This window comes from Diabrotica undecimpunctata, chromosome 7 (assembly GCF_040954645.1).
Source record: "Diabrotica undecimpunctata isolate CICGRU chromosome 7, icDiaUnde3, whole genome shotgun sequence".
Lineage (NCBI taxonomy): Eukaryota > Metazoa > Arthropoda > Insecta > Coleoptera > Chrysomelidae > Diabrotica > Diabrotica undecimpunctata.
Window position 1 is genome coordinate 156,551,219 of NC_092809.1, and position 25,560 is coordinate 156,576,778.

A 25,560-nucleotide genomic window follows, 5' to 3' on the forward strand; every position below is an offset into this window, starting at 1 on the left:
ATAATTCCCCCTTAATCATATCAAACTTTTTTTAATATATCCAACTTCCCCTCTTTCCTCACTTCTTTCTAGGAATCTAAGCGTCAAGTCTGACCCCACACCCAATATTCTCCATGCTCCTTTTCTACAAAGTAAATTCAGAGCTGATTATTCCAATTCCCCCTCAAAAATGTTTTCATTACCATACATCTTTACCTACTTAACCACATATCATCACAATAAAATTGCAATATCTGGGACACGTTATGAGAAATCAGCACCGTTACTCCCTGCTGCAGTCTATATTGCAAGGTAAAGTCAAAGGTAAGCGAGGACCCGGTAGAAGGAGAATATCATGGCTGCGGAATTTAAGAACATGGTTTAAGAAAACCTCAACGGAGCTGTTTCGAGCCGCAGCGATCAAGGTCATGATTGCCAATATGATTTCCAACATCCGAAACGGATAGGAACCAGAAGAAGAAGAAGGCCTTTTTTCTTTGTTTCGGAGATTGCGCAGATGTCAATATTGTGTTTCTTCGTTATTGTGTTTTCGTTTACCAATTCGTTTTTCCGTTGTCATAGAGCATGTCGTCATCTGATAGTTCCGTCTGGTATCCGAGGCTGTATCTTCAGTTCTGTGAGCCGGTATGGATCCTTTACACCAGGTAGGTGGCTAACCTCACCTTAGGGACCCTCCTCCTTTATCTGGGCTTGAAACCGGCAGTGTCATCTGACCTACCCAAAACGGACGCCTATGACTGGTACTAAAAATTTGCAATTAATGAAATCGATTCAACTCTGGATGATAAATTATCGTACCAGTTTTCGTTTTTGTAACTAGAAGTGTTTAGTGGGAGTTTAGGAGGAGTTTAACTGGAGGAATTAAAAAAATATTATAGGGCGCTATCTTCAAAAAGCTCTAGCAACCTTAGGAGGCGTTTTCGGGCTCCTTCGGCGTACTTTTTGTGACATACCTAATAATTGATACAAAATAAATATTTTAAAATTAGAACTACTTCACCGTTGTTATCTTTCTTTACTAAAAATTTTATTTTATATTTTTTCCAAAGCACTTCGTTACGGTATTTATTCATTGTCCCTGCAAAAGCGCTTTACCTTAGAAATCCTTTTGGAATGGAGAGTCAATAATTAACTCAAAGCAGGATGACAAAATTGAAAATTTAATATTAATTAAAGTCTGTATACAAGAATTTTAATTTCTCCTTTGATTCATGTTGTTTTATTCTTAAGCAATTAAATTTTTCTGCTTAATTTCTGAATCGTATTTTTTACGGAAGATTGCGACTCCTTTAAAATTAAATTAAGAATTCTACAAACATCTCGAATGTGTAAGAAAACTTGGGACAAAGTAATACCCGAAATGATCAAACACAGTTTCAAAAAAGCTGGTTTCACAAAAAAGGAAGAGAACGCAGACGACACTTTAATAGAAGAGCTGCTTTCAATTGACTGCTGGGGGGACGTCATTTCTGATCCTGCCACCTCTTATGATTTTGTCAACGTGGATTGCTCCTGGCAATCTGGAAAAGCTCCAGGCTCTGACAATATACTGGCTAAATTCCTTAAGTACGGAGGAGAAACTCTACATAGACAAATACACAAACTACTAACACTTATATGGAATGAAGAGAAAATACCAACAAAATGGCACGAAAGTGTAATAATCCCCATCCATAAAAGGGAGGCAAAACCAAATGCTCTAATTATAGAGGCATCTCCCTAATTAATACGGCATATAAAATCTTATCGAACATCCTATTAAGTAGGCTGACACCGTTTGTAGAAAGTTTCATGGGGGAATACCAAGCCGGCTTTAGAAAACATAGATCGACCATATATCAGATCTTTACTCTAAGACAGCTGCTTGAAAAATGATGGGAATCCAATAGAACTATCCATAATCTCTTCATAGATTTCCGGCAAGCGTACGACAGCATTAAAAGGAATTAGATGTGGAATGCAATGGCAGAACTTTCAGTTCCAAAAAAACTTATGCAGCTTGTTAAATGTGTGAATAGCTGTAGATCCATAGTACGGATAGGTAACAAAGTCTCAGAATCTTTCGAAATAAGCAGTGGCCTGAAACAAGGAGATGCGCTGTCTCCTCTCCTCTTTTATATCATCCTGGAGAAAGTAGTAACAGCAGCACAACTTAAAATTACGGATAATTCGAATTTTTTTATCGGTCCCCTGAGATTCAAATTATCCAAGTTTCACTGTATTAGTTTCTTAAATGTTTGCCTTAGAAATTGGGCATTCACCTGAAGATTGGTATAATTAGTTAAGATTAAAATCTATTATTATTTATTTCGGGGAAATAGTTGGGATTGATTTTTAGTTTTAGCAGGAAGATTAATATTATTATATGGAGAGAGAGAGAGACCGTGGAAGCGATTGTGATTTAATTTTATTTATTTGGTAGTAAAAAACTTAAAGAAACCATTACATTTTCATTAAAAAAATAATAATAAAACTAATATTTATAACCAATAACTTCGTTAATATGTTTTCTAAGACGTAAAATAAAATACCAAACTCCATTTGTTCATAATACAGTATTGCCCAAAATAAACAGTACTAAAACTAAAGCATATATGTCTCCTTGTGCACGCTGTCATATTCAAATTAACTAGTATAGACCTATCAAGTAATCCTTAAACAATTAATTATTAAGGCCTAATTGTTAAAAATGGTACATTTTTATTGTTACATTGGTACATTGTTAAAAATTGGTAAAAAGTACAAAGAAGAAAGTGTTTCTTGTACAGCAATACGCGTGTGATCAATTCACACAATGGTTTAATAAACGTTCTCCAAGTAATGCTGTAATTTTGAAGGTTGTTGAAAAGTTTAGAAATATGGGTAATATATTGTGCCAACAAAAAGGAAACTCAGAGCGTCCCAGAATAGTTAACAACAACGATAATCATGAACGTGTTTTTGAGCGAATCTTGGAAAATTCGAAAGTCAGCCAGATAAGAACAGCATTGCATCTTGGCTTAAAACGAACTTCCTTGCAAAGAATCCTGAAGGAGCTGGGTGCATTTTCGTATCTGATTCAGGTACATCAACAATTACATCCCAGGGATTATCACAGTAGAGTGGAATATTGTGCCAGAATTCTTGCACTACAGTATGAAAATCCTGAATTTTTGAAAAATGTATGGTTTTCAGACAAAGCACATTTTCATTTGTCAGGCCATGTGAATCGTAGCACAAATCAATTTCTGGGCTTTGCCAGACCAGATGAAGTTCAAGAAGTTCCTTTATATAGCGCAAAAGTGAGTGTCTGGTGTGCAGTTTCGGGACACGAAATCATTGGTCCATACTTAATCATCAGAGATACATACAAATTTTAACACACTTCATCCCTGATCTGTGTACGTCAATTTTGTCATGCACGTAATTTGGCATTTCGAGACCAATTTTTCCAACAGGATGGGGCAACTTGCCATACTGCTGTCGCAGTTCGTCAATTTCTTCAGGGACATTTTCCAAAAAAAATTCATTTTACGATTTACTGACTTCCCCTATCCTGCACATTCTCCAGACTTAACATTTTTAGACGCATACATTTAGGGCATGGCTAAAACTGCCGTTTTTAAACGGGCACCACAAGTCTTCTTCGCGGACTTGAGAAAACCTTTATTCCCTAACATTACGACAAATCTGGAATATCGGTATGAATTCTGTCTTGAGAGAGGAGAAGCTCATTTAGAACATGTTATAATATGTCAATAATATGTATTTTTTAAAACAATAAAATAATTACAAGTTCAGTACTGTTTATTTTGGGCTATACTGTATTTTAACTTATATTAAACAAATTTAGCAAGCCAGATCCAATTTTCATTTTTACTAATGATTTTAACTTAACGAACTTCAAAAATCTATATAGGTACACGCATTATCCTTTATTTCTCTTCACGTTTTATTAATATTTGTTGCAGATTGGTTGCTTTCAAAATATCAATAAATGTTTCCTACGATAACAAAAAAAATACCATACTATGTATTTTCATATTATTTTAATAAATTAATTTACACAATTTTATAAACCCAGTACCAATTACATATTTTTATTGTTAAAATTATTGTAACTGAGCAACTTGAAAGTCGATATATTAAGAATTATCTATAACAGATTTCACGTTGTGTTAATATTTGTTGCAGATGGCATTCCTTCAAAACCGCTCAATATCATTGGTGGACATGTACATTGACAACTCTGAACCCTCAGAAAATGTTGGACAGATACATTTCTCATTGGAATATGACTTTCAAAATACAACGCTCATCCTTAGAATAATACAGGTAAGTAACAGCAAAATTTTGCTCATAACTTTTGTTAATAAGGAAATAATTGTTATTTATGTATTAACATTAATATTTTAAAGTTGTCTACTTTATAATTTATAATATATGCCTGAATTGTTAATATAAATGAGTCAGATGAAATTTAATTATTAGAAGAATTTTTCACCAAAAAACAATAAACAAAATTTGTTTAATTTATTAATGTTTGTATTTTGAGAACCATTTCGGAAGTGAAAATTGAATCGTCAAGATGCCACAAGAAAATAGCTTCAGAACAATATTAGGATATTCTTAGCATGCGGCGATATATCCACATTTGAAAAGCATCTATTTTATTTTTATCTGATTTTTTTAGGGTACTTGTTTCGGATGCATATGTAGCTATGGAAAAAATTAGTACTCTTCATCATCTTGGTGCTACAGCCCTTAGAGGGCCTCGACCTTCTCAAGCTTTCTACGCCATTCTATTCTGTCCCTCGCTTGCATTTTCCAGTTGCCGACTCCGATCTTCTCGGCATCTTGTGTTACCCCGTCCATCCACCTTAGCTTTGGTCTACCCCGTCTTCTCATTCCTACGGGTTGTGCTGTTAGAATCTTTTTTATCATGTTTGACTCAGGGGCCCGGGCTACATGTCCTGCCCATTGCAGGCGGTTTCGCTTAATTATAGTGGTAATATCTTTACCACCAAACGTATGCTTGTAGATATTCTGCAGTTCAAAGTTATATCTACGCCTCCATACTCCGTTCTCACAGACCGCTCCGAATATCTTGCGTAGCACCTTTCTTTCAAAAATGGATAGAGCGGATTCATCTGTTTTCGTTAGCGTCCATGCCTCTGATCCATATGTGAGAACGGGGACTATCAGTGTTCTATACAGCCTTATACGAGTTTTTTGAGACAGACGTTTGTTAGCTAAGTACTTTGATAGACCATGATAACACCTGTTTGCACCGATGTCCCTAGATATATGAACTCTTTGACTGCTTCGAAGTTTTGGTCATTGATGATTAAATTTGTGTCAACATTTCCAGCTCTTGTGTTTGTGTTAGTCGCCATGAATTTGGTTTTATTTTGATTTATCTGTAACCCCATTCGTTCTGCTGCTGCTACTAGCTCGGTTAGGATTTCCGCAGTTCTCGCCCTAGTTCTTGTTATAATGTCCACGTCGTCTGCATATGCTAGAATTTGGACTGATCTATTAAATATTGTTCCCCTTCTATCTAAATTAGCGTCTCGTACAACTTTTTCTAAGGCGACATTAAAAAACTGACACGCCAGCGCATCTCCCTGCCTTAACCCCCTATGTATTTGAAATGGGGTTGACGAGTCATTTTGAATTTTAACAGCTGATAGCATCTTTGCCATTGTCACTTTTATCAAACATATGAGTTTTTTTTGGAATTCCCAACTCATTCATAGCGTTGTAAAGACTTGGTTTTAAGACACTGTCATATGCCGCTTTAAAATCGACAAAAATATGATACATATCTATGTTAAACTCTTGCGCTTTTTCGAGGATCTGTCGTAGTGTAAAGATCTGGTTAATGGTTGAACGTCTACGCCTGAATCCCGCCTGATATTCTCCTAGAAACATTTCAGTATAAGGCTTTAATCTCTCGTGCAAAATATTTGACAATATCTTGTATGCTGTATTTAGGAGAGTAATTCCGCGGTAATTATTGCATTCCAGTTGGTTTCCCTTTTTGTGTAACGGGCAAATTAAGCCTAAGCTCCATTTTTCAGGCATTTGCTCCTCAGACCAAATTCTACAAACAATTTCTCGCATCACCTTGGTGAGCTGCTCTCCACCGTGCTTAAATAACTCTGCTGGGATGCCATCGCTACCTGGGGACCTATGGTTCCTTAGTTTTTCTATAGATATTTTCACTTCATCTACCGAGGGGGGTTCCACGAGTTCCTCATTTCGATATTCCAGCTCTATATTGTTAGTAGGTTCCCCTTCCAGCAACTCTCGAAAGTGCTCTACCCATCGTAAAAGGATATCCTCTTTGTTGGTAAGTAAGTTACCTTCCTTATCATTACAATAGTTGATTCTTGGTTTGAATTCTTTTCTAATACTATTTATTTGATGATAGAACTATTAGTACTCTTACCAGACTTAATTTTGTGCGTATTGTTATGGTCGAGTTTTCCTAATTGCTACCAATTTCATTATAGCTGTTCTTGCAATATTAAGCCTTTTACGGATTGCTCCATCGCATCCTCTTTCGTTTGTTACGCGTGATCCCAGTTATATGAAACTATTTACTACTTCGAGGCCCACAATCTCATTATTGTCTTTAATTTTGTTATGTGCTCTGTCTTCTTCTTCTTCTTCTTAAGGTGCCTATTTGTTTGGAATGTTGGAGATCAGCATGTCTATCCCAACTTGCTTACAGCTTGTCTTGTAGTTCCTTCTCCTATCGGAGGTTGGCTATCATCAAAGCTATCCGTACCTTATTGGCGGCTGCTCTAAAAAGATCTACTGAGCTGCAACTATACCATTCTCTTAGGTTTCTCAGCCAGGAAATTCTTCGTCTTCCTATGGATCGTTTACCCTTAATTTTACCTTGCATTATGAGCCTTAATAACTCATATTTCGCACCTCTGGTAATGTGGCCTAAATATTCCAGCTTTCTTGTTTTGATGTGCTTTATGACATCGCAATCCTTTTGTAGCCTTTTTAACACTTCTGCATTTGTAACTCGTTGAGTCTATGGTATTTTCAAAATCCTTCTATAGCACCACATCTCAAATGATTCCAACTTCGTTATATTATCAACTTTTAGTGTCCAGCTTTCCATACATTCCTGTATTAGTCCCAATGGCTTACAGCAATTGGGACTAATACAGTTGTAGATGCAGTAAACCACTTTCTTAGATTTAGAAGCCAAGATATTCTTCTTCTTCTTCTTGGGCTCCTTTTTCCAAATACTTTGCTCTAACGAATGAATTGCAACAAGCCATATCTCTGTTTATTTCTCATAACATGACCAAATTTGCGCTCTTTTTATTGTGTAAATAATCTCGCATTCCTTACCTAGGATCTTAATATTAGTCACACGATCCACCCATGAACTGCTTAAGATACGTCTGTACATCGCATGTCGAAGGTCTCGAGCTTTCTTAAAGAAGTTTCTAAAAGTGTTAGGCAGTTACTTCAGATAATAACGTAGTAGCATCAGATAATAGAGATTTTGGTAAGTGGTAAATCGTGACTATTGAAAATAGACTTTATCTTTACGAACGCTGATCTTGCCTTGTCTACGCGTTGTTTTATTTAACCCTGCTGTCCTTTTCGGGTCTATTTGACCCAAAAAAAAAATTATTTCTTATTTTACAAATTATTACGAGACGTAACGTTTTGGTATTCCGTGACTTTATTACCTAATCTGAGGTCTTTCAATTGCATATGAGATAAAACTTCAACTTCCTGATTTTTTTGATAAATTTTCTGCAAGCTAGAACTTGTAAAAAATTTTAAGTGTAGCTGGACGATGTCAGGTAGAAGGGCACGTCATGTAGAAGGAAGTGGGGGTGATAGACAAGTGGTAGGACACTGATGATATGTCAAGCGCATTCATGCCATTCATATACATTTCAGTCTATTTTTGCATGTTGATAATGTCGCATCGAAGAACGCTAACCGAAAATGAGCTGCGCGAGCTCGCGAACGTGTCAGACAGTGATGAATACATATCAGAAACAGAAAACCATACAAGTAGTGAGAGTGAAGAAGAAAGTAGTGATAATTCTGTTATTCCATTCTACGTACCACATCCTGTAGAACCTTCTGTAACAGTTCCTTCGGAAGATGGTAATATTCAGTGGTCGCTTGATCCTCTTTATCAACGCAGTCGTTTTTCTACGGCCAATGTTATAAATAATGCTCCAGGAGTTACAAGGTACGCATGTGCACGAATTTTCGATATCAAAAATTCATTTGACGTGCTCTTTTCTGACATAGTTGCAAACCAAATTATTAATATGACAAACATGGAAGGCCAGCGTGTTTTTGGAACCAACTGGAAAGACTTCGATAAAATTGGTTTTCAAGCATACACTGGTCTTTTATTGTTAGCTGGAGTTTTTAAGTCCCATGGTGAATCAACTAAAAGTTGGTGGAATGAAGAAACTGGTCGTAGTATATTTCGAGCAACAATGTCCCTTAAAGTTTTTACAAAAATTTCGCAAGTGATACGTTTTGATAACAAGACTACTAGACAGGATAGGAGACGATTAGATAAACTTGCTGCAATACGTAAAATTTGGGGAAAATGAGTGAAAAATCCACCAAAATTTTTTAACCCTGATAAAAATGTTACTATCGACGAGCAATTAGTAGCCTTTAGAGGTCGCTGTCCCTTCAAACAGTACATTCCAAGCAAGCCAGCGAAATATGGCATAAAAATTTGGGCTTTATGTGACACCAAAAGTTCTTATGCTCTAAAATTCCAGATCTATACAGGAAAAGAAGCAGATGCCGCGCCAGAACGAAATCAGGGAATGCGTGTGGTGTGCGACTTGACTAATGATTTGAAAGGCCACAATATTACTTGCGATAACTTTTTTACATCGTACAATTTAGGCCAACTTCTTCTAAAAAGAAAAAATACAATGCTGGGGACTGTAAGAAAAAATAAACCAGAGCTTCCAGCACAAATTGCGTATAAAGAAGTTCATAGTTCGTATTTTTACTTCACGCAACATACCACTGTTGTTAACTATATTCCTAAAAAGAATAAAAATGTTGTTCTTATGAGTACTTTGCATCATGAAAAGGCTATTAGTGACAGAAATGACAAAAAGTTTCAAATTATTTTAGATTATAATTCCAGTAAGGGAGCAGTGGATACTCTAGATCAGCTTGTTGGTACATATACATGTAAGAGAAAGACAAATCGCTGGCCCATGATTGTTTTTTATAATGTGCTGGACATTTCTGCCTACAACGCGTTCGTTTTATGGACATCAATAAATCCCCCACGGAACTGGGAAAAACACTGGTGAAACCACTTATCCTTTCCAGGAAAAATTTACCAAGAACCAAAGACTCACAAGAACTGGTAAAAAGGACACGAGCAGAAGTGAGTAGAGAAGATGGAAATTCTAGTTCGTGTGAACCGTCTATGAACAATCCAACTCCACCTGCTAAACGATGACGCTGTAAATTTTGTTCTAAAAACGATAATAAGACTAATATTTTATGTTGTATAATGTCATAAACATATTTGTAAAACCCATTCTTTTTATTACTGTCCCAGTTGTAAACTGAATTAAATTTTGTAGATATTTGTTATTAGGCTTTCCTGGTTAATGAAAGAAAAAAATACCTTTTTTTGTTAATAAGGTTTAATTTACATTATCAACATCATTTTTGTTTAATTAACCATAATTTTTTGTTAGTAAAGTTTTGTTTAGCACTATTAGCTTATTTTATTTCGATTAAGGAGCGTAAGCCATAGTTGGGTCATATTGACCCGAACAGTACATTTGTGTAGTTGAATCGAACGGGACAGCAGGGTTAAGCAGTCTGGGCCCTTTGGTTGTTTAATTTGGTACCAAGGTATATGCAGCTGTTTATCCGGTCAATTGGTTGTTGGTTAACCAAAAGCTGTGTATTTAATATTTCTTACTCACTGACTACCATGTACTTTACTTTTTTCCTATTGAGATCAAGTGATTAAGTTCTCTACTCATATATTAAGTACTGCGTTTTCAGCGTATCTAATGTTGTTTAGACGCACTTCGTTGACTAATGCGCCTTCCTGTAGTTCTCCCAGTGCTCACTCGAAGATATGTTCAGAGTACATGTTAAATAACACTGGAGATAGAATGCACCCTTGTCTCACTCCTCTACCTCTTAAGATTACTTCTGTCAAATTATCATCAACTGTAAAGTTGGCAGTTTGGTTATAATATAAATTATATATGGTTCTTAAGACTCTATCGTCTAAACCCACTTCTTTAAATGTGGTTCTAAGCTTATCATGTTTTGCGAAATCTACGTAGATAACCACATAATTACATCAATCCAATTAATACCTTATTTGACAAACTGCGCGATAAAGTAAAATGCGCAATCCTAATCTACCTTGTGTAAGATGTTTCTAATCGATGTATTTTGCGCGTGCATCGTGCAAACGAGTCAGGATCACTCTCATAATATCGCCAATTATTGCACAAAGATCTATACGTTATGGGTTTTATATTATAAGTGAAACAGTGTTTGGTCCCAGAGAATAACCACTAACGATAAAAAAATTAAAGAAATTATCGCATGCTCTACAGTATAAAAAATAACTTAAAATAACTAACAGACAAAAATCTGATTAAAAGAATTTACTTTCACAATATGAGTATCGTTTGCCCTGAAAATACGAGCATTAGCAAAAATTATAATTTGCCCAAAAATTGTGGAGCTTATACACAACAAAACGTTTTTGCCTCATGATATTATGTAATACCCAATATCAACTTTATTACATAAAAATGTTAGAAATTTCACACACATATGTTCAAAAAGCCCCAATTGCGGCTGAAACACATCAAAGGACGGCTTCAAATTTTAATGAAGCTTTTGCGCGTTATCAAGAGTGACATTTAATATGATTTATAAAATAGGAAAAAATTGAATTATCCATCAGCGGCAACTCTCGCTCCTTTATCGTTTTTTGTACATTTTGAAGGGTGTGATACGTCCTGGCTTTGGTGCCATCAGCTGAAAATAATTTGACGGTTTTTATTAGTTAAACGTAATCAATGAACAGTGTTACGTTAATCCTTTTTGGATATTAGCTTTTTACTGCTAACGATTTTCGGTTATTTGTGTGTCAAGGGTACGGTAACTTTTGTGAAATTTGGCGTAAATTTAGGGATAACCAGCGATTAATATAATTTATAGTACAATAGCATTTGTTGGTACTTGGTTAATTTATTAACTTTTTTTTATTTAAACAAAAATGACCCTGCATCAACTACTAAGAGTTATTAGCAGGGAGTACAAACACAAATTACAAGTATTCAATTTCTTACAATGTATATATAACTTAAATATATTCGAACGTATGGTCCTAAAGTTTTGGGAAAAATTTCACCTGGTCTGATTGAGGCCATTGAAGAAGGCCATTGAATTGAAATGTCATCAGTTATTGACATTTAATAAACAAAGCAGAATATTTTGGTTTGTGCTCTGCAAAATGTCTTATAAAATTGATATTCGTCGAGGTGTTTATAATATGGTTGGGCGAATGTCAAAACGAGATATTGTTAATATTTATCGAGATCAAAACATAAGCAAATCGACAATTTATCGCACAATCAGAGAATGTGAAGAAGGGATACCATGTGTTAACTTGCGTAAAAGTGGAAACTTGGAAAGACTACAGTATACAAGACCATATCGAGTAACAATATTATCTACCGGAAAAGAAGGAAAGCTCCAAAATACACAGAGGATCAATTAGAGAGAATTCCGAGATATTGCCGCGCGTTAAGGCGAGTGCATTTCGTCAACAAGTTGATCGTGATGGACGATGAAAAATATTTTACTTTGTCCAACTCTGAGATGAAGGGTAACGATGGGTTTTACACGAACGATTACGAAAATGTACCTGATGAAATAAAATTCAAAAGTAAGAAAAAATTTGAGGACAAAATTTTGGTATGGTGTGCAATTTCTGAGGCTGGCTTTATCTCACAGCCCTACATTGATGTTGTTCGAGGCGAAGCCTTAAACGCAAATATTTATATTCAAAGATGTCTCTCTAAATTGCTTCAGTTTGTAAACATACATCAAGCAAATGATCAAATAGTCTTTTGGCCAGATCTTGCTTCATGTCATTACGCGAGGATCACAAGGGACTGGTACGAAACTAACAACGTTACCTTTGTACCGAAAGCAGGCAATCCCCCCAACCTACCTCAGGCTCGTCCAATTGAAGAGTTGTGAGTAATATTAAGTCGGAAAGTCTATAATAACGGATTGGAAGCACAAAATCAGGAACAGTTAAGACGCCGCATATATACAAAAATTAGAGAAATTGACGCCGAGGTCGTCCAAAGAATGATGCAACGTGTCAGGGGAATTATTGGGCAAATTAAAAATAATGGTCCCTTGTCTGTCATTTGAATTTTGATTTATAATAAGGATAGTTAAGTTAAATTGTTAAATATTTTAATAAAAATATAAGATTATTGTAGTCAGAGTTATATGCTTTTGAAATTTTTCCCAAAACTTTAGGACCATACATTATTAAACACTGTAAAATTTAATGTCCTTCAAATATTTCAGCATTTGGTTGAACTGGCAGCTTAGTAGATCCTTCATGTTGGTAGAGAGGTTATTTTTTCTTCTTTCTTGGGTGTATGTTTTGCATTCAAACAGAATATGTTTCACAGTGATTTGTGTCTTGCAGTTGTGGCAGAAAGGAATGGCTTCTTTATTTATTAAGTGAATATGGGTTGTTATAGTATGTCCTAATCGTAGTCGAGTTATTATCACTTGTTCACAACGTTTGAGTGGGAGTGGTAAGGTGGTGCCGACAGTTTCTATGACATCTTTTAATTTAAATTTTCCAATAAAATCCTTTATAAAAAGGTATATAAAAAACCCCGTCGGGCTATGTTAAAAAGACAAAACGTTTTCGGAATAAGTATTGCATCATCAGTGTCCTAAAATATTTAACCACTTAATTAAAAAGAACATGAAAAGATTTAAATTTTGACTAAGGTTAATGTGAAATGTGGTTAATACTTACAATATATTACATGAATGTAGCCACTAAATATGAGGGTAAAAACCCTTTAAAAATTAATATGTGAAGTTTTGTTTACATTATGTCGTGTTTACAAATAGGATGGTAAAGTTACCGTTGGATTGGTAACATGGCGACATATGACTCTACATAAAGTTGCAAGTCCTGAGACGGTATGTCTACGAGGACTTTATTAAAGCAACTGATTGAAATGACAATCTCAACAGGTTATTACGGAAGTCATGACAGAGCAGTCAGTGTAACTGTATGTGTCTATTTAAGACAGAAGCCACCGTTAATATATGAAGTAATATATTTAAATTGTGAAAGTTGAAATAAAATTAAAAAATTATAACAGTATCAACCATCAATGTTGTTTTAAGTTATGTATATGAGATGAAATTGTGATGAGAAAATTATGTGATTATAGTTAGGCAACCAACTATACAGTGTCAAGTGGTGTGATGAAAAAGATTCTAATATAAGGCCCTTTATGTTTCAATAACATTTGGTACCTGGAAAATGGAAACTAGACACAGGTGGAAAGTTTGGTTCTTGAAAAGTATAGGAATTAATATATTTAATGTGAGAGTGTTATTCAATGAATGAAATAAAACTATTGTAATATAAAGTTCATGTAAAAATTGACTTATAACTCAATTATATTAGGCCCTGTATGTCAAAAAACAACATTTGGTACCTGGTAAATGTAAAACTTCTTGAGTTACAAGTTCATGAATATAAATATCTGATTAGGTGTTAACAGACTGAGTGATGTAGTTATATTTTGTGTGTTGACAAATATATGAAATGGACAAAAATTGATGGTTGGGAGTGGTTTTGTAATATATTGATCGTAATGTACTCAACTTATAACTTGAGAAAAGGCCCTATCTATTATAAAGCAACACTAGGTACATAGGAAAATAAAAGATTAAGTTATAAGTTGGTAAGTTGAATGAACTGTTGGTCTATATTGACTATAAAATAAAATTGTTGTAGGTGGCTCTGTTAAATTTGAGTAAAGAGAATGAAAATTAAGGTGTTTTTCAGAAAGTTGTGATAAGCGGATAGACTACAGAAGGCTGAGGTCCCCAGTGGACCGAAAACCAAACCCTGAGGGAGTTGTGTAGAAAAGAAAAATGAGAATTTCATAATCTGGAAGGGGGAGGGATGACGGATGATCTAATGTAAATTTGGAAGTGTCGAAAAAGAAGCATGGAAAAAATTGGGTATAGTGGTTAAGATATGAAGTTGGGTTGAAAAGAATAGAGTGGGATAGATGGAGAGTAAGATTTATTGGAAGGAAGGTTTTTAGAGTGAACTAATGAAGATGAGTATTAGGTGAACTAATCATGAATCTAGATTTTTATTGTAGAAATAAATTGGGGATGTGGATTAGGAGAATAGTTGGCGATGGAGAGGGAGAAAATCTCGATTGAATGAAACATGACGATTAACGCAATTTGGGCTTTTTTGTTTTTCTTTAAGAATTTCAAGATCTTCGTATAAATCTAATTTGAGGAAATTTTTTTGGGAGATATTGTGGATAAGTGAAACGTCTTCTAGGATATTGAGGGTGTGGTTGTGTTCTTTGAGATGTTGAGAGAAAGTGGAAGTATTTTCTCTTTTTATGTGCTCTAGAGAGCGTGAAGAAAGAGATCTGCATGTTCTACCTATATAGGTGGCATTGCAATCTGAACATTTAAGTCTATATACTCCACTTCGGTTCATGTAATTGATAGGATCTTTGGAATTAGAAATATGTTGTCCCAAATTGTTGGGTACTTGGATGATGTTGTGATCATATCCGTTGTTGACTGCTATTTGTCTGAGTATATTTAGTTCTTTTTTGTAGTTTAAATCTGATAGTGGAATGCTTTCTAGGCGATGGATTTAACTATGAAAAGCTGCGTATTTATGTGACATGGGATGGTTGGATGAAAATGGAATTACGTGGTCAGTCTGTGTGGGTTTCCTATAGATACTGAAGTCGAAGTGGTCATTTAATCTGGTAATGGTGAGATCAAGAAAATTAATTGACATGGAAGATTCTAGTTCCATGGTGAACTTGATATTGGGGTGAATTTGGTTGATTTTAGAAAGTAAAAGTTCAGCTGAATTGGAATTACCTTTTTTTTTATTATATGGTATACAGCCAACTACAGGAACTTAGTTTCCTTGTGGATCTTTTAATTTGTTGGATGTCGAATTCCACTCTGTCATAAGTTGGTAATATTTTTTTAATGGAGGTTTTATGGTCGTTTCTTGTTAGCATGTGTGACACAAGGGTGCTTTAATCTAGTGCAGCTTCATTCGCAAGTTGGTCCACTGCTTCGTTTCCCTTGATTCCCACGTGTGATGGCACTCATAAAAAAGTTATTTCTATGTTTTTTGTTGATAGTAGTATGAGTTCATTTTTATTAGCATTATAATTTCATTTGATAAATACAATTGCTGTAAAGCTTTTAGTGTACTTAATGAGTCAGATATTATAATATAATGAGGTGCGGATTTTCTTCTGCAAACTTTCAGTGCCTCTTAAATAGCCAGTGCTTTTCCAGTAAATATGCTACAACTCAGAGGGAATCGTATTTTAAAATGGTCTGCTCCATGTATGTAAGCCTCTGCTAGTCCTGATTGAGTTTTTGATGCATCAGTGTAGATATGTTAAGAATTTGGATATAGGGATATTATTTCATGGTATGATTGATGTATTACTGTTGGGTTAGTGGATGTTTTGGGATAGCGAGTAAGGGATGTATTTACAATTGTTGGACTAGTTGACCAAGAGCGAAAGTTTTGGGTTGGATTTATGATGGCACTAAACTGCTCACAGTCGTAACCACTGAATTTGATTCTTTCATGAAAAAGGAGTAGATTCATAGGTTTATTTTTCTAATTACTGATAAATTTAGGTTTTAAGATATTTACATGCATGGGATTTTGATGATTTGATGATATACGAGTTGCATACTTTAGTGACTTGTTGCCTTCGTAAGTGTAAAGGTAATTCGTAAGCTAATACTTGAAGGCTATTGGTTGGGCTAGTTCTAAATGCGCACAGAGCAATTCTTAGTGACGTTGTTTGAATTGAGTTTAGTTTTTTTAATGTAGTTTTTTTGGCAGTACCATAACATATTATAGGGTTCTTGTATCTGCTCTCCACGTACGGTTTGAGAGAATTTTCAGGAGATTAATTCTAGGTTGACATTGTTTTTGCAAGGTACGTATATGGCTTTTCCAGTTTAGGGTGCAATCTAGAGTTCACCCCAGGCAATTTATTTCGTTTGTTTCTTTTAAAGTATATCCATTTAAAGTTAGATTAACGTTCTTTAAATTTTTCCGTTTGCTGAATATTATGTACTGTGTTTTTTCAGGAGAAAAGTTTCTCCTGAAGAGCTGAAGACAGCTGCGGTAGAGGAGTGGCACAATGTCCCCCAATCTGATATCCAGGATATCGTAAATGGGTTGCCAAACCGGCTCCAAGAAGTTCTAAGGGCTAGAAGCGGCAACACCCATTATTGATACCCACTTTTTTTTTTCAAGTATATTTTGATTTCCAAAATATTGATGATTTGTTTGTAATTTTTTTGTTAATTTTACTGTAACAAATGACTTTCTTTCAAAAAGATTATTTTTTCTCTTCCGCGGAGATAAAAATTAATAAAAAACATGTCTAGTTGTTAAAGCATCTAACTTTTGTATTATCCAACATAACTGAATCAATCAAAAAACAAAATGTTAAGAAAGTATGAGGCTATAGTTACGATTTAATTTCAGTATTCTACAAATGCTAGAATATTCCACAGGGTGATGCAAACTTTAAGAAAAAAAACACAGTTTGATAGACACACAAAGGTATTGTCAAGGAATAAGGCTATAACATTTTAAAATAATCACTTAAATCGGACAACAGGTTTAGGAGATATAAGAAATCAAAAATTACCCATTTTTAAGGTGGCCGGTTAATTTTGGCCCAGAGTGTATCTCCATCCACGTATAGTTAACATCAAATATAATTTTTCCCTATACAAACCAAAAAAATTGCAAAACGATATTCCACAGATGGGTAGCTTTTAAACAAAATGTATAAATACTTTCTTATTATGTCCAATTCTTAAAATTAAATCGTTAGTATTTTTTAACTTCGAATACAAAGGTTGTCGTTGCCATTACAATTGATTGTTTTTGGCAGGAAATTTGTTTTTGTCTGAAACAGACATGACATTTTAAAAAAATAATTGCCAGTTATGAAATATTTCACGACCAAAAACAACGGAGGAAAAATTGAGAGCGTTACTCCAGATCGATTAATCAGCGAAGTGCAAAAAAATTACCTTGCAAGCGGGCGAGAGTTATCGTACACCTGATTGCTCATTGATCGGTTTCCATTAACGAAGGTTGTTTGCCCTTTCGACGACACGACAAAACCAAAAGCCAAAATGGAAGTTTTTATCACAAAAAGAATTGTCTATAAATCATAACGGGTTCTTTTGTAGGTATACACACGCTGAATTGAAAAGCCTAAAAATAGATCAAATATATTATCCATAAAAGTCATTCTTATCGCTGTATCATATTGATTGAAAAAGTTTCAGTGATTAATATATATTAAAAAATTTAATATTTATTGGAAAGTTTAATATAGTTCTCAAGATATTTTTTGTAGCATTTTATATTTAGTATTTAGATTATTATATAGAAATGTTTTATTTGATGTTGAGACTTCTAGTTCGGAAATCTATTTCCACAGTTTTAAAAAACCACAAAAAAAATGGATTAGACATTATTTGTGGCAAATTAAATTGTCTACAACTTTATTTCTATTACTTTTTATAGTAAAATGAAAATTAAAAAACTTATTAACAAAAATTACCAAACATTTTTTTTTTATTTATTTACGCTGCAACCACAAGGGTTATTAGCGACCTAAAAAATATAATACAGGTAAAGGTAGAAAAAATTACAATAATTGATACAGTTCTGAGTCTTTAAGATAACTTATTGTGTTTTTTAATATTCATGTTTTTTCCTAAGACTTGTGATGGAACAGACATGAAGTCAACAGTGATATTATTATTCTTTAGAGGAATTATTTACCGATGAGTCGGAATCTTCTTCCGATAATGAAGTTTTCACTGTAGAGAGTAAACCTATGTGTTTGCCAAGTTTTCGTATTAATTTGGTGCTTATGGTTTTCATTCTTTTGTCGATGTAGTATGAATGTAATTCCGTTAGAAACTTTATAAGTACATAAGAGTCTTCTGAGTACAATTTTGTTACGCTGATTATGTCTTTTGATCCTTGTATATTTTCGAATAGATCCACTACTTGATCGAAGCTTAACAATTGCTTTTCCCTTTCTACATATTCTCTAACTGGTTCCAATAATGTTTGGAGATTTGGTATATCATTTTTTAAGTTTTTGTCATCAGTTTTGGTTTTTTTCTTTAATTGAAGCTTAGGTTTTTCAAAGTTTTCTTCGGAGGGTGGCGTGATTGCATCCTCTAGGGTTCTTTTTCCGGTTGCTTTGTTCGAAGTTACTTGGGGTTCGTAAGAATTCAAATGTGTATTTTTATTTGGAGGTAAGTGTTGACTTGTTTCGGGTAAGGTTGATTTATGTTTTTGGGTATTAGAGGATGACTCAGACGATGTAGGTGCTGCGATTGTAGTGTTAACTGAAGAAGTGGTCAAATGTATGGATGTATTTTGTAGTGAGCACTGTTGGGTTTGGTTTATTGATAAATTTGGGATTACTACTCTTTGTAATGTGGTTTGAGAAGACGTAGTAAGTGTGGAGGGAGTGGTATTTGAGATTGCGGGAGTATTTTGTAGATTATCTTGTTGAGTATGATTTATTGATGAATTTTGTCTTATTTCTGTTTGCATTGCACTATCATTGTGAGGATGGTTAGAAGGTGAAATATTTGGACAATTAGCTGCCTGGTGTCCAGTTAATTTGCATTTGAAACAATTTTCGTTTTGGGCTATAAATATGCGGTATGATGTTTGTTCCAACTCGATAATAAAAGATTCAGGTAGTACAAAGTTGTCTGGAAAAGGTGAAACGAAAATTTGTCTTCGGAAGCTTAGAATATGACTAAAGGCAGGATTTATTGCTCCTATCCGTAGATATAATATGTCTGAGAGAGGATTTAAACCTAGTTTTATTAATTCGTCCATTATTATGTTAGAAGGTATGCTTGGAAATACATTGGACAGAATTAAGCGGACTGATGGAGTTATTAATCTTCTCGCTTCTAGTATATTTCCATTTACTATTATTTTCTTTGTTTCTGCTATGAATTTATCTACTAGGTTTTTGGATGATAGATATATGCATATTCTACCGTTTGATATACGGGATGCGAAAATTATATTTTTCGGTTCTATATGCTGACTCAATCCTTCAAGATAGTCATTAATTGTACAATTCTCTAGAGTGTTAAACAAAATAGCTTGATCTCTGCTTGGAATTAATATACTACGTGGTTGACTAACTGCTTTAGAGTATGATGCATTTTGTGGTAGCTGATTGGAAGATGACATCTTTTAAATGGATTTTAAAATCCGACTAAAACCGATGCTGTTTTACAGCTTTCGTTGTGATACCAGTTCATGTAAATTGGATAATACTTATAACTGATTGCAGTTGTTTACTTAAATATATAAATCCAAATAGATGAAAAAAGTATATTTTATCTACTCACGATTCCAATATTCAGTATACAAATCACTTTCACTTTTATACTTAATTACTTTTCTTAAGTTATTAAACCACTATAAAATTAACTTCTTTGCGAGCTATTTTAGATTAGACTCGAACATGATTTTGATTTTAATATAATTCACTATTTACATGTTCAGAACTGAAGAAATAATCGTTTAAATATTTAAATTTTTAAGAGAAACTTTGAAATGCGTCTAAACACTTTGACAGTTTTTTTACGTTTCACCAAACATTTTTAACCAAATAGTCTTTTGGATCTTATAACTTTTTCTCTTTTTGGAATAAAAGACATCAGAGCAGCATTATAGAATGTTTTCAATATAATTTTCATTACAAATGTGTTTAATTTCATTAATTTCTCTATGTTTTACAGCACTCCGAAGTTGACCCACTTCTTGAATACTTATAGAATACGATAAAAACGAACCATTAGGCTTTGTTTTTTATTATATATTTTTTTATTCACATAATTTATTATTTTGTTAACATTCTCATGGTATGAGCAGTTTTTTATCGACCTTTTTTCCGACCACCTGTGAGCTGGAGTCTAGAGGCGCGTTTTTTTAAGTGGTATCCCTATTAGGCCTAATTCACTGGAAATTTCCTGTATTTAAAAATTTGTTTCAGTTATTGTTTTTTCATTTTCTTCGATGGTGCAGTCTGTGGTTCAGGATCCAATTCAGTATCGAAGGTGAATATTTGCGAAAGAACGCGAATTTTTTCGAATTTTTCAAATTCTTCGATTAATTTTAATATTTCCGTGATATCACTGCAGGTCTCGCCATAACAATTGAAGCACACTGCAGAGTATTTGAGGTCTACTTGTTAACAACCACCCATACTTTCACAGCTTCCCTTGCATATGCTAAAAATCAATTTCATAAGTTCGGGGGTTTGGATTTTGAAAGTTTTGATTTGTGTCCAAATTGTTTTATGCTTTTTCCAGCTTTAATCTTTAGGATTGCAGTGTTTTCTGGTGATAAACTCTAACACTGTGGAAAAAAGCTGCATATTGTGTTGGCGGAAGCGATTATAAGTTAAATGTAATTTTGGTCACTAGCTTGGTGAATCGTTTGTATCTCATGCTGTTAAAGAATCATTTTTATTTCCACCATATAAAAAGACGAAAAAACGTTTGCCAATGACAGTGAACAAAGATGGATCAGCTTTCTCACAGAAATAATGCTGTTCCTCCAGCTTACTCCGCTAGCTAACTAAAGGATGTTTCTATAAAATTTTGATGAATTTAAGTTTGCCGATCTTGTAAGCCACCAATGTTGTGTCGCATCCTGAAAAAGCATTGAGAAATAAAATAAAAAAATAATAAAACTTAAAGGACAGTATAATTCATGCGACTTACACCCTTTTGAAGGTTTAAAAAATTACATTTTGGATACACAACATTGGACTTTTTCCTTCCTAATGTCGTGAGCAATACAAAAATGTCAATCTCCTCTTCTACGACATTCACAGAATTGGGTAAATAAGAACTTACCAAAAAAATAACAATATTGTTAAAATAATAAAGGATTGTTGTTTCACCTAGAAGTAAGCCTTCTTTGTTTCTGCAATACTGTGGATTATTCTTTGTGTTGGATTTCTTAGCTTCTTGGTAGAAATTCTTTACCTCTTTGGTTATGTAGGCTTCTTCTATGTTTTTTAATTGTTTTTCTAGCTGTTCTCTTTTCTTTTTTCTGCGAATTCTTTTCACTTCCCTTCTTTTTGCTATATAGTTTCCGATCACATTTTGGGTATTTTCTTTATTTCTTTGTAGTTTTGCCCTGTTTCTTTTTGACAAAACATTGCTACATTCTTCATCGAACCAGTCTTGCCGTCTTTTTATATGGTCTCTTCCTATACACGTTTCCTCTGCGTCCGACATGGCCGTCTGTATGGTCTGCGCCACTCTTCATCTATCTCTTGTTTGACTGGATTCTCTAGTTTTTTATTTATTTCTTCCTCTAGTCTGTTTACAACATGCTTCTCTTAAAGGCGCTCTAATTGGTAATTTAATCTCTCTCTAACAGGTTTTAGTATTATTGATAGTTCTTGTTTTAGTTTTGCTATTATAAGTGTATAGTCACTGTTGGTATCTGCCCCTCTGTAACTCCTGCAATCGATTATTACCTTATCATGTTTGCTTTCAATTAGGACATGATCTATTTAATTTTTTATTTTTCCATCCGGAGAAGTCCATGTTACCTTATGAATGTCTTTGTAATCAAACCTTGTACTAGCTATCTTCATTTTGTTCTCTGTAGCAAATGCTATTAACTTTTTCCCGTTTTCATTTGATGCCTTATGTAAACTTCGTCCACCTGTTATTCTTCTATATATTTCTTCTTTTCCGACTTTTGCATTCATGTCATCAATGATTATCTTTATATCGTATTTCTGTATATTCCCTATTAGGATGCTTAGCTTTTTGTAGAACTCTGTTTTGGTTTCTAACTCTCAAGTAACATATTCTGTCTGATATCGGTTGAAAATTTTTAACTGCTTTGTTTACTTTCTGCGTCTCCACGAATCCCACTCCAAAATATCTCTTGGTCTCCCCCTTCTTAAACAGTGTACTCTTTCCTATTTTTATTATTTCATTTACAGTTGTTTCGTTTCTTTAAGGACAAGGAGATCTATTGTATATTTTTTCATAATTTGGTCTAAGTTTCTTAAAGCTCCCTGCTCATAAGTACCTCTCACATTCCATGTCCCAAGTTTTATTATATCCTTGGATTATTGCCTTTCTTTTGTATTTATTTTTTCGTTGTCTATGGACGTATTCATTTGCCTTGCCGTTTCGATATCAATAAATATATTTAAAACAATATATTACTAAAAAAGTAAATTGTTTTTTTTTCTCTTAAAAAAACATTCCAAAAACAAGGGGCGAACGTGAAATGTTCATCGTAATATAGTACAAACGTTCCTGTTATATATGTATATGGTAATGTATATAATTATATTAATGTTATTTATTATTATTATAATTAATATAATATAATATAAATGGAAGTTCTCTATAGATCACCCAATTTTATTAATTTCCCTAAATACTTGAAAGGTAAGAACACTCAATAAACTTGTAGTGAAATTTTTTGATGGGATTAAGCATTTAAGAAATATTGTTTTTGGAAGACAGGAAAGAGAAAACAGCTCAACTTGTCGGGTGGGGTATCGATTAATATTGTATACAAAAAACGAGCAGAATAATATTAACCTATATATATATATACCCGGTATTTTAGGCGTCACGCCCTTCCGGTAGGGATCTATGGAGGAGTATCACCGAGCCGCAAGTCCTTATCTCTTGCCGTACTGCTTCACCATAGGCCACCATAGACACCAGCATTATTCTAGTCTAAGCCGCAGATTCATCTAGAATTTTAAACTGCTGCGTTAGACTTTTTGTTTTTCTGTACACCGAGCTGGGGACCGAACCCACATCCACTGAACCACTCGCAGTGAAGCAAATGAGAAGCCGGCCGCCCAGCCCGCTTGGCTATCTGACCGGCATAATATTAACCTACCACGATGAAAGACATTTTATTATGAATATATATATTATGAGAAACAAAGTTTATTAAGGATGGCCTAAATTTGTGTTGGATTATAAAAGTCCAACAATCTGTAAATAGAAAACAGTATTGGATCTAAGAGAATAGCTCTAATAATGCCATTATCATGTCTGAACCTGTACTTTAGGTTTTCTTTTTCTTGTGCTAGATCTAATGTAGCCCTAAGTCTGTCCTCCTATGTCTATTTTGTGAACTATTAGGTATTCAGATATATACGGCACCTACAATTTAGTAGTTTAAGTATAGAGAAACTGTACTAGGTAAATTACTTTGAAAGGTTTGCTAATTTACTTCCTAGACACTACCTAGAACAGCAATTAATGTATGCATTCGCAGCCAGTGATTTTTAAAGGTATATTGTTATTGAGATTTATAGACATGTTCTGGAATTTTTCGTTCATTATGTTTTGTCTGCAACTACAATTATCAACCTCTCTTAAGTCTGCAGTATGCTGTTCGTTGTATAATATCGTTTCTCTCAACCACTGAGGTTCAATCTCAGTCATCAGAATTTTATGAAATTACAAAATAACCTATTCAAAACGTTATGTAAATTAACTGTGGAAATATCTGGTATATAACAGACCTAATCTTGGACAATCCAAATCAGCAAGACAGGAACTTGCGGATCACAGATATATAATCATGGTTATAAAAATAAATAAGAATAACATGAAACAGTGCAAATGTTTCGATGACTATTTCTTTGCGAACACATATTTTATATTAACTGTTTTGTTTCAGGGTAAAGATCTGCCAGCAAAGGATCTGTCAGGCACTAGCGACCCCTACGTTCGGGTGACGTTGTTGCCTGACAAGAAACATCGACTAGAGACAAAAATTAAGCGACGAACGTTGAATCCCCGATGGAACGAAACGTTTTATTTCGAAGGATTTCCAATTCAAAAACTGCAGTCGAGGGTATTGCATTTGCACGTTTTTGACTATGACAGATTCTCCAGAGATGACTCGATCGGAGAGGTCTTTCTACCACTATGTCAGGTAAGAACATTTAATTGTTTTTATTTCGAAAAAAAAATTAAGTTACATCAACCACTTAAGTAATTATCTACCAAACTAAACTATCAAACTATACCTTCTAGAGTTGTATTGTCATTGATAAAGTGTTATTTCTCTTCGCCCCGTTTTTGTGCCAGAGATATTATGTAAATAATCTTTTTTATATATGCAAGGGTCTGAAGTAATAAAAATTTGAGAGATTTATGAGGTAATAAAAAATATTAAGACATTTAATGAAAACTCAACTTTTTGATAAGGTAAATATAATGGGGCTAGATTATATTTGTCAAGAAAGAAATATTTACATAGCAATATTAAGAGAAATATTTTGGGACTTTGACAGTATAAAACTACTGATAACAAAGTTCTAGAAACTAAGCATGCGCGAGTAGTCAATGCTGTCAACCGAAATTCATATTAATCATCAGATTTACACGACCCTTACAGCAAAAAATCTAAAAAAAAAAATCAGCAACAGAGTTCTATTGATTACCAATAACCACTATCTGTTACATATTTTTTAAAAGAGTAAATTCTTTTGTACAAGCGGTTAATAAATTTATTGGAGTATCCAGGGAATACAAGAGTTTAAAGAAGTATTAGGGACAGTGACAAACTCCTTGCCTTGGATGATACTAAAGTTTATGGATTTAAATGAAAATTGCACAAATAATATTGATTTAATTTACATGCATTAGGATTTCAAAAAGTTTGATTTAAAAAACTTGAGACAGGACGCCTCCCATTTAGAGTTAAGGATGGCGCCTTTGTTTTGAACCACTCCGATCCTGCTCGTAAACTATAACAAAAATTAACTCAGCATTTAATATTTTTTTTATCCAGTATAACTTGCTTGTTTTGAATTAAATTCTTACTTACAGATTTACATTTTCATGTCTTTTATCTGTTCGAATATTTGCTTTAAAAAAATCGCAATAAAACATCAATGACTCTAACATGTAACTTACTACATTTTTGTTTTACATTTTCATATTATTTTGATTGTTATTGGTAAGGTTAGCAACCTATCAGTCGTGAAAACGGCTCAAATAAACAATATACAGCCTCGGAAACGGATTGATACTATGAAGACTACCACGACAAGAAATAAGGACAAGCGAAAAACATTCAAAACCCAGATGAGAATTATTACTTAA

The 25,560-nt window shown here is 34.0% G+C and overlaps 1 protein-coding gene across 1 annotated transcript in view; it reads left to right on the forward strand.

Moving 5' to 3' along the window:
• Positions 1-25,560, forward strand: part of Syt7 (Synaptotagmin 7) — a 127,509-nt gene that overhangs the window by 39,393 nt on the left and 62,556 nt on the right. The window contains exons 2-3 of the mRNA XM_072538576.1: positions 4,174-4,314; positions 24,128-24,385. Coding sequence (XP_072394677.1) covers positions 4,174-4,314; positions 24,128-24,385 — 399 coding nt within the window. The remainder of the gene's footprint in view (positions 1-4,173; positions 4,315-24,127; positions 24,386-25,560) is intronic.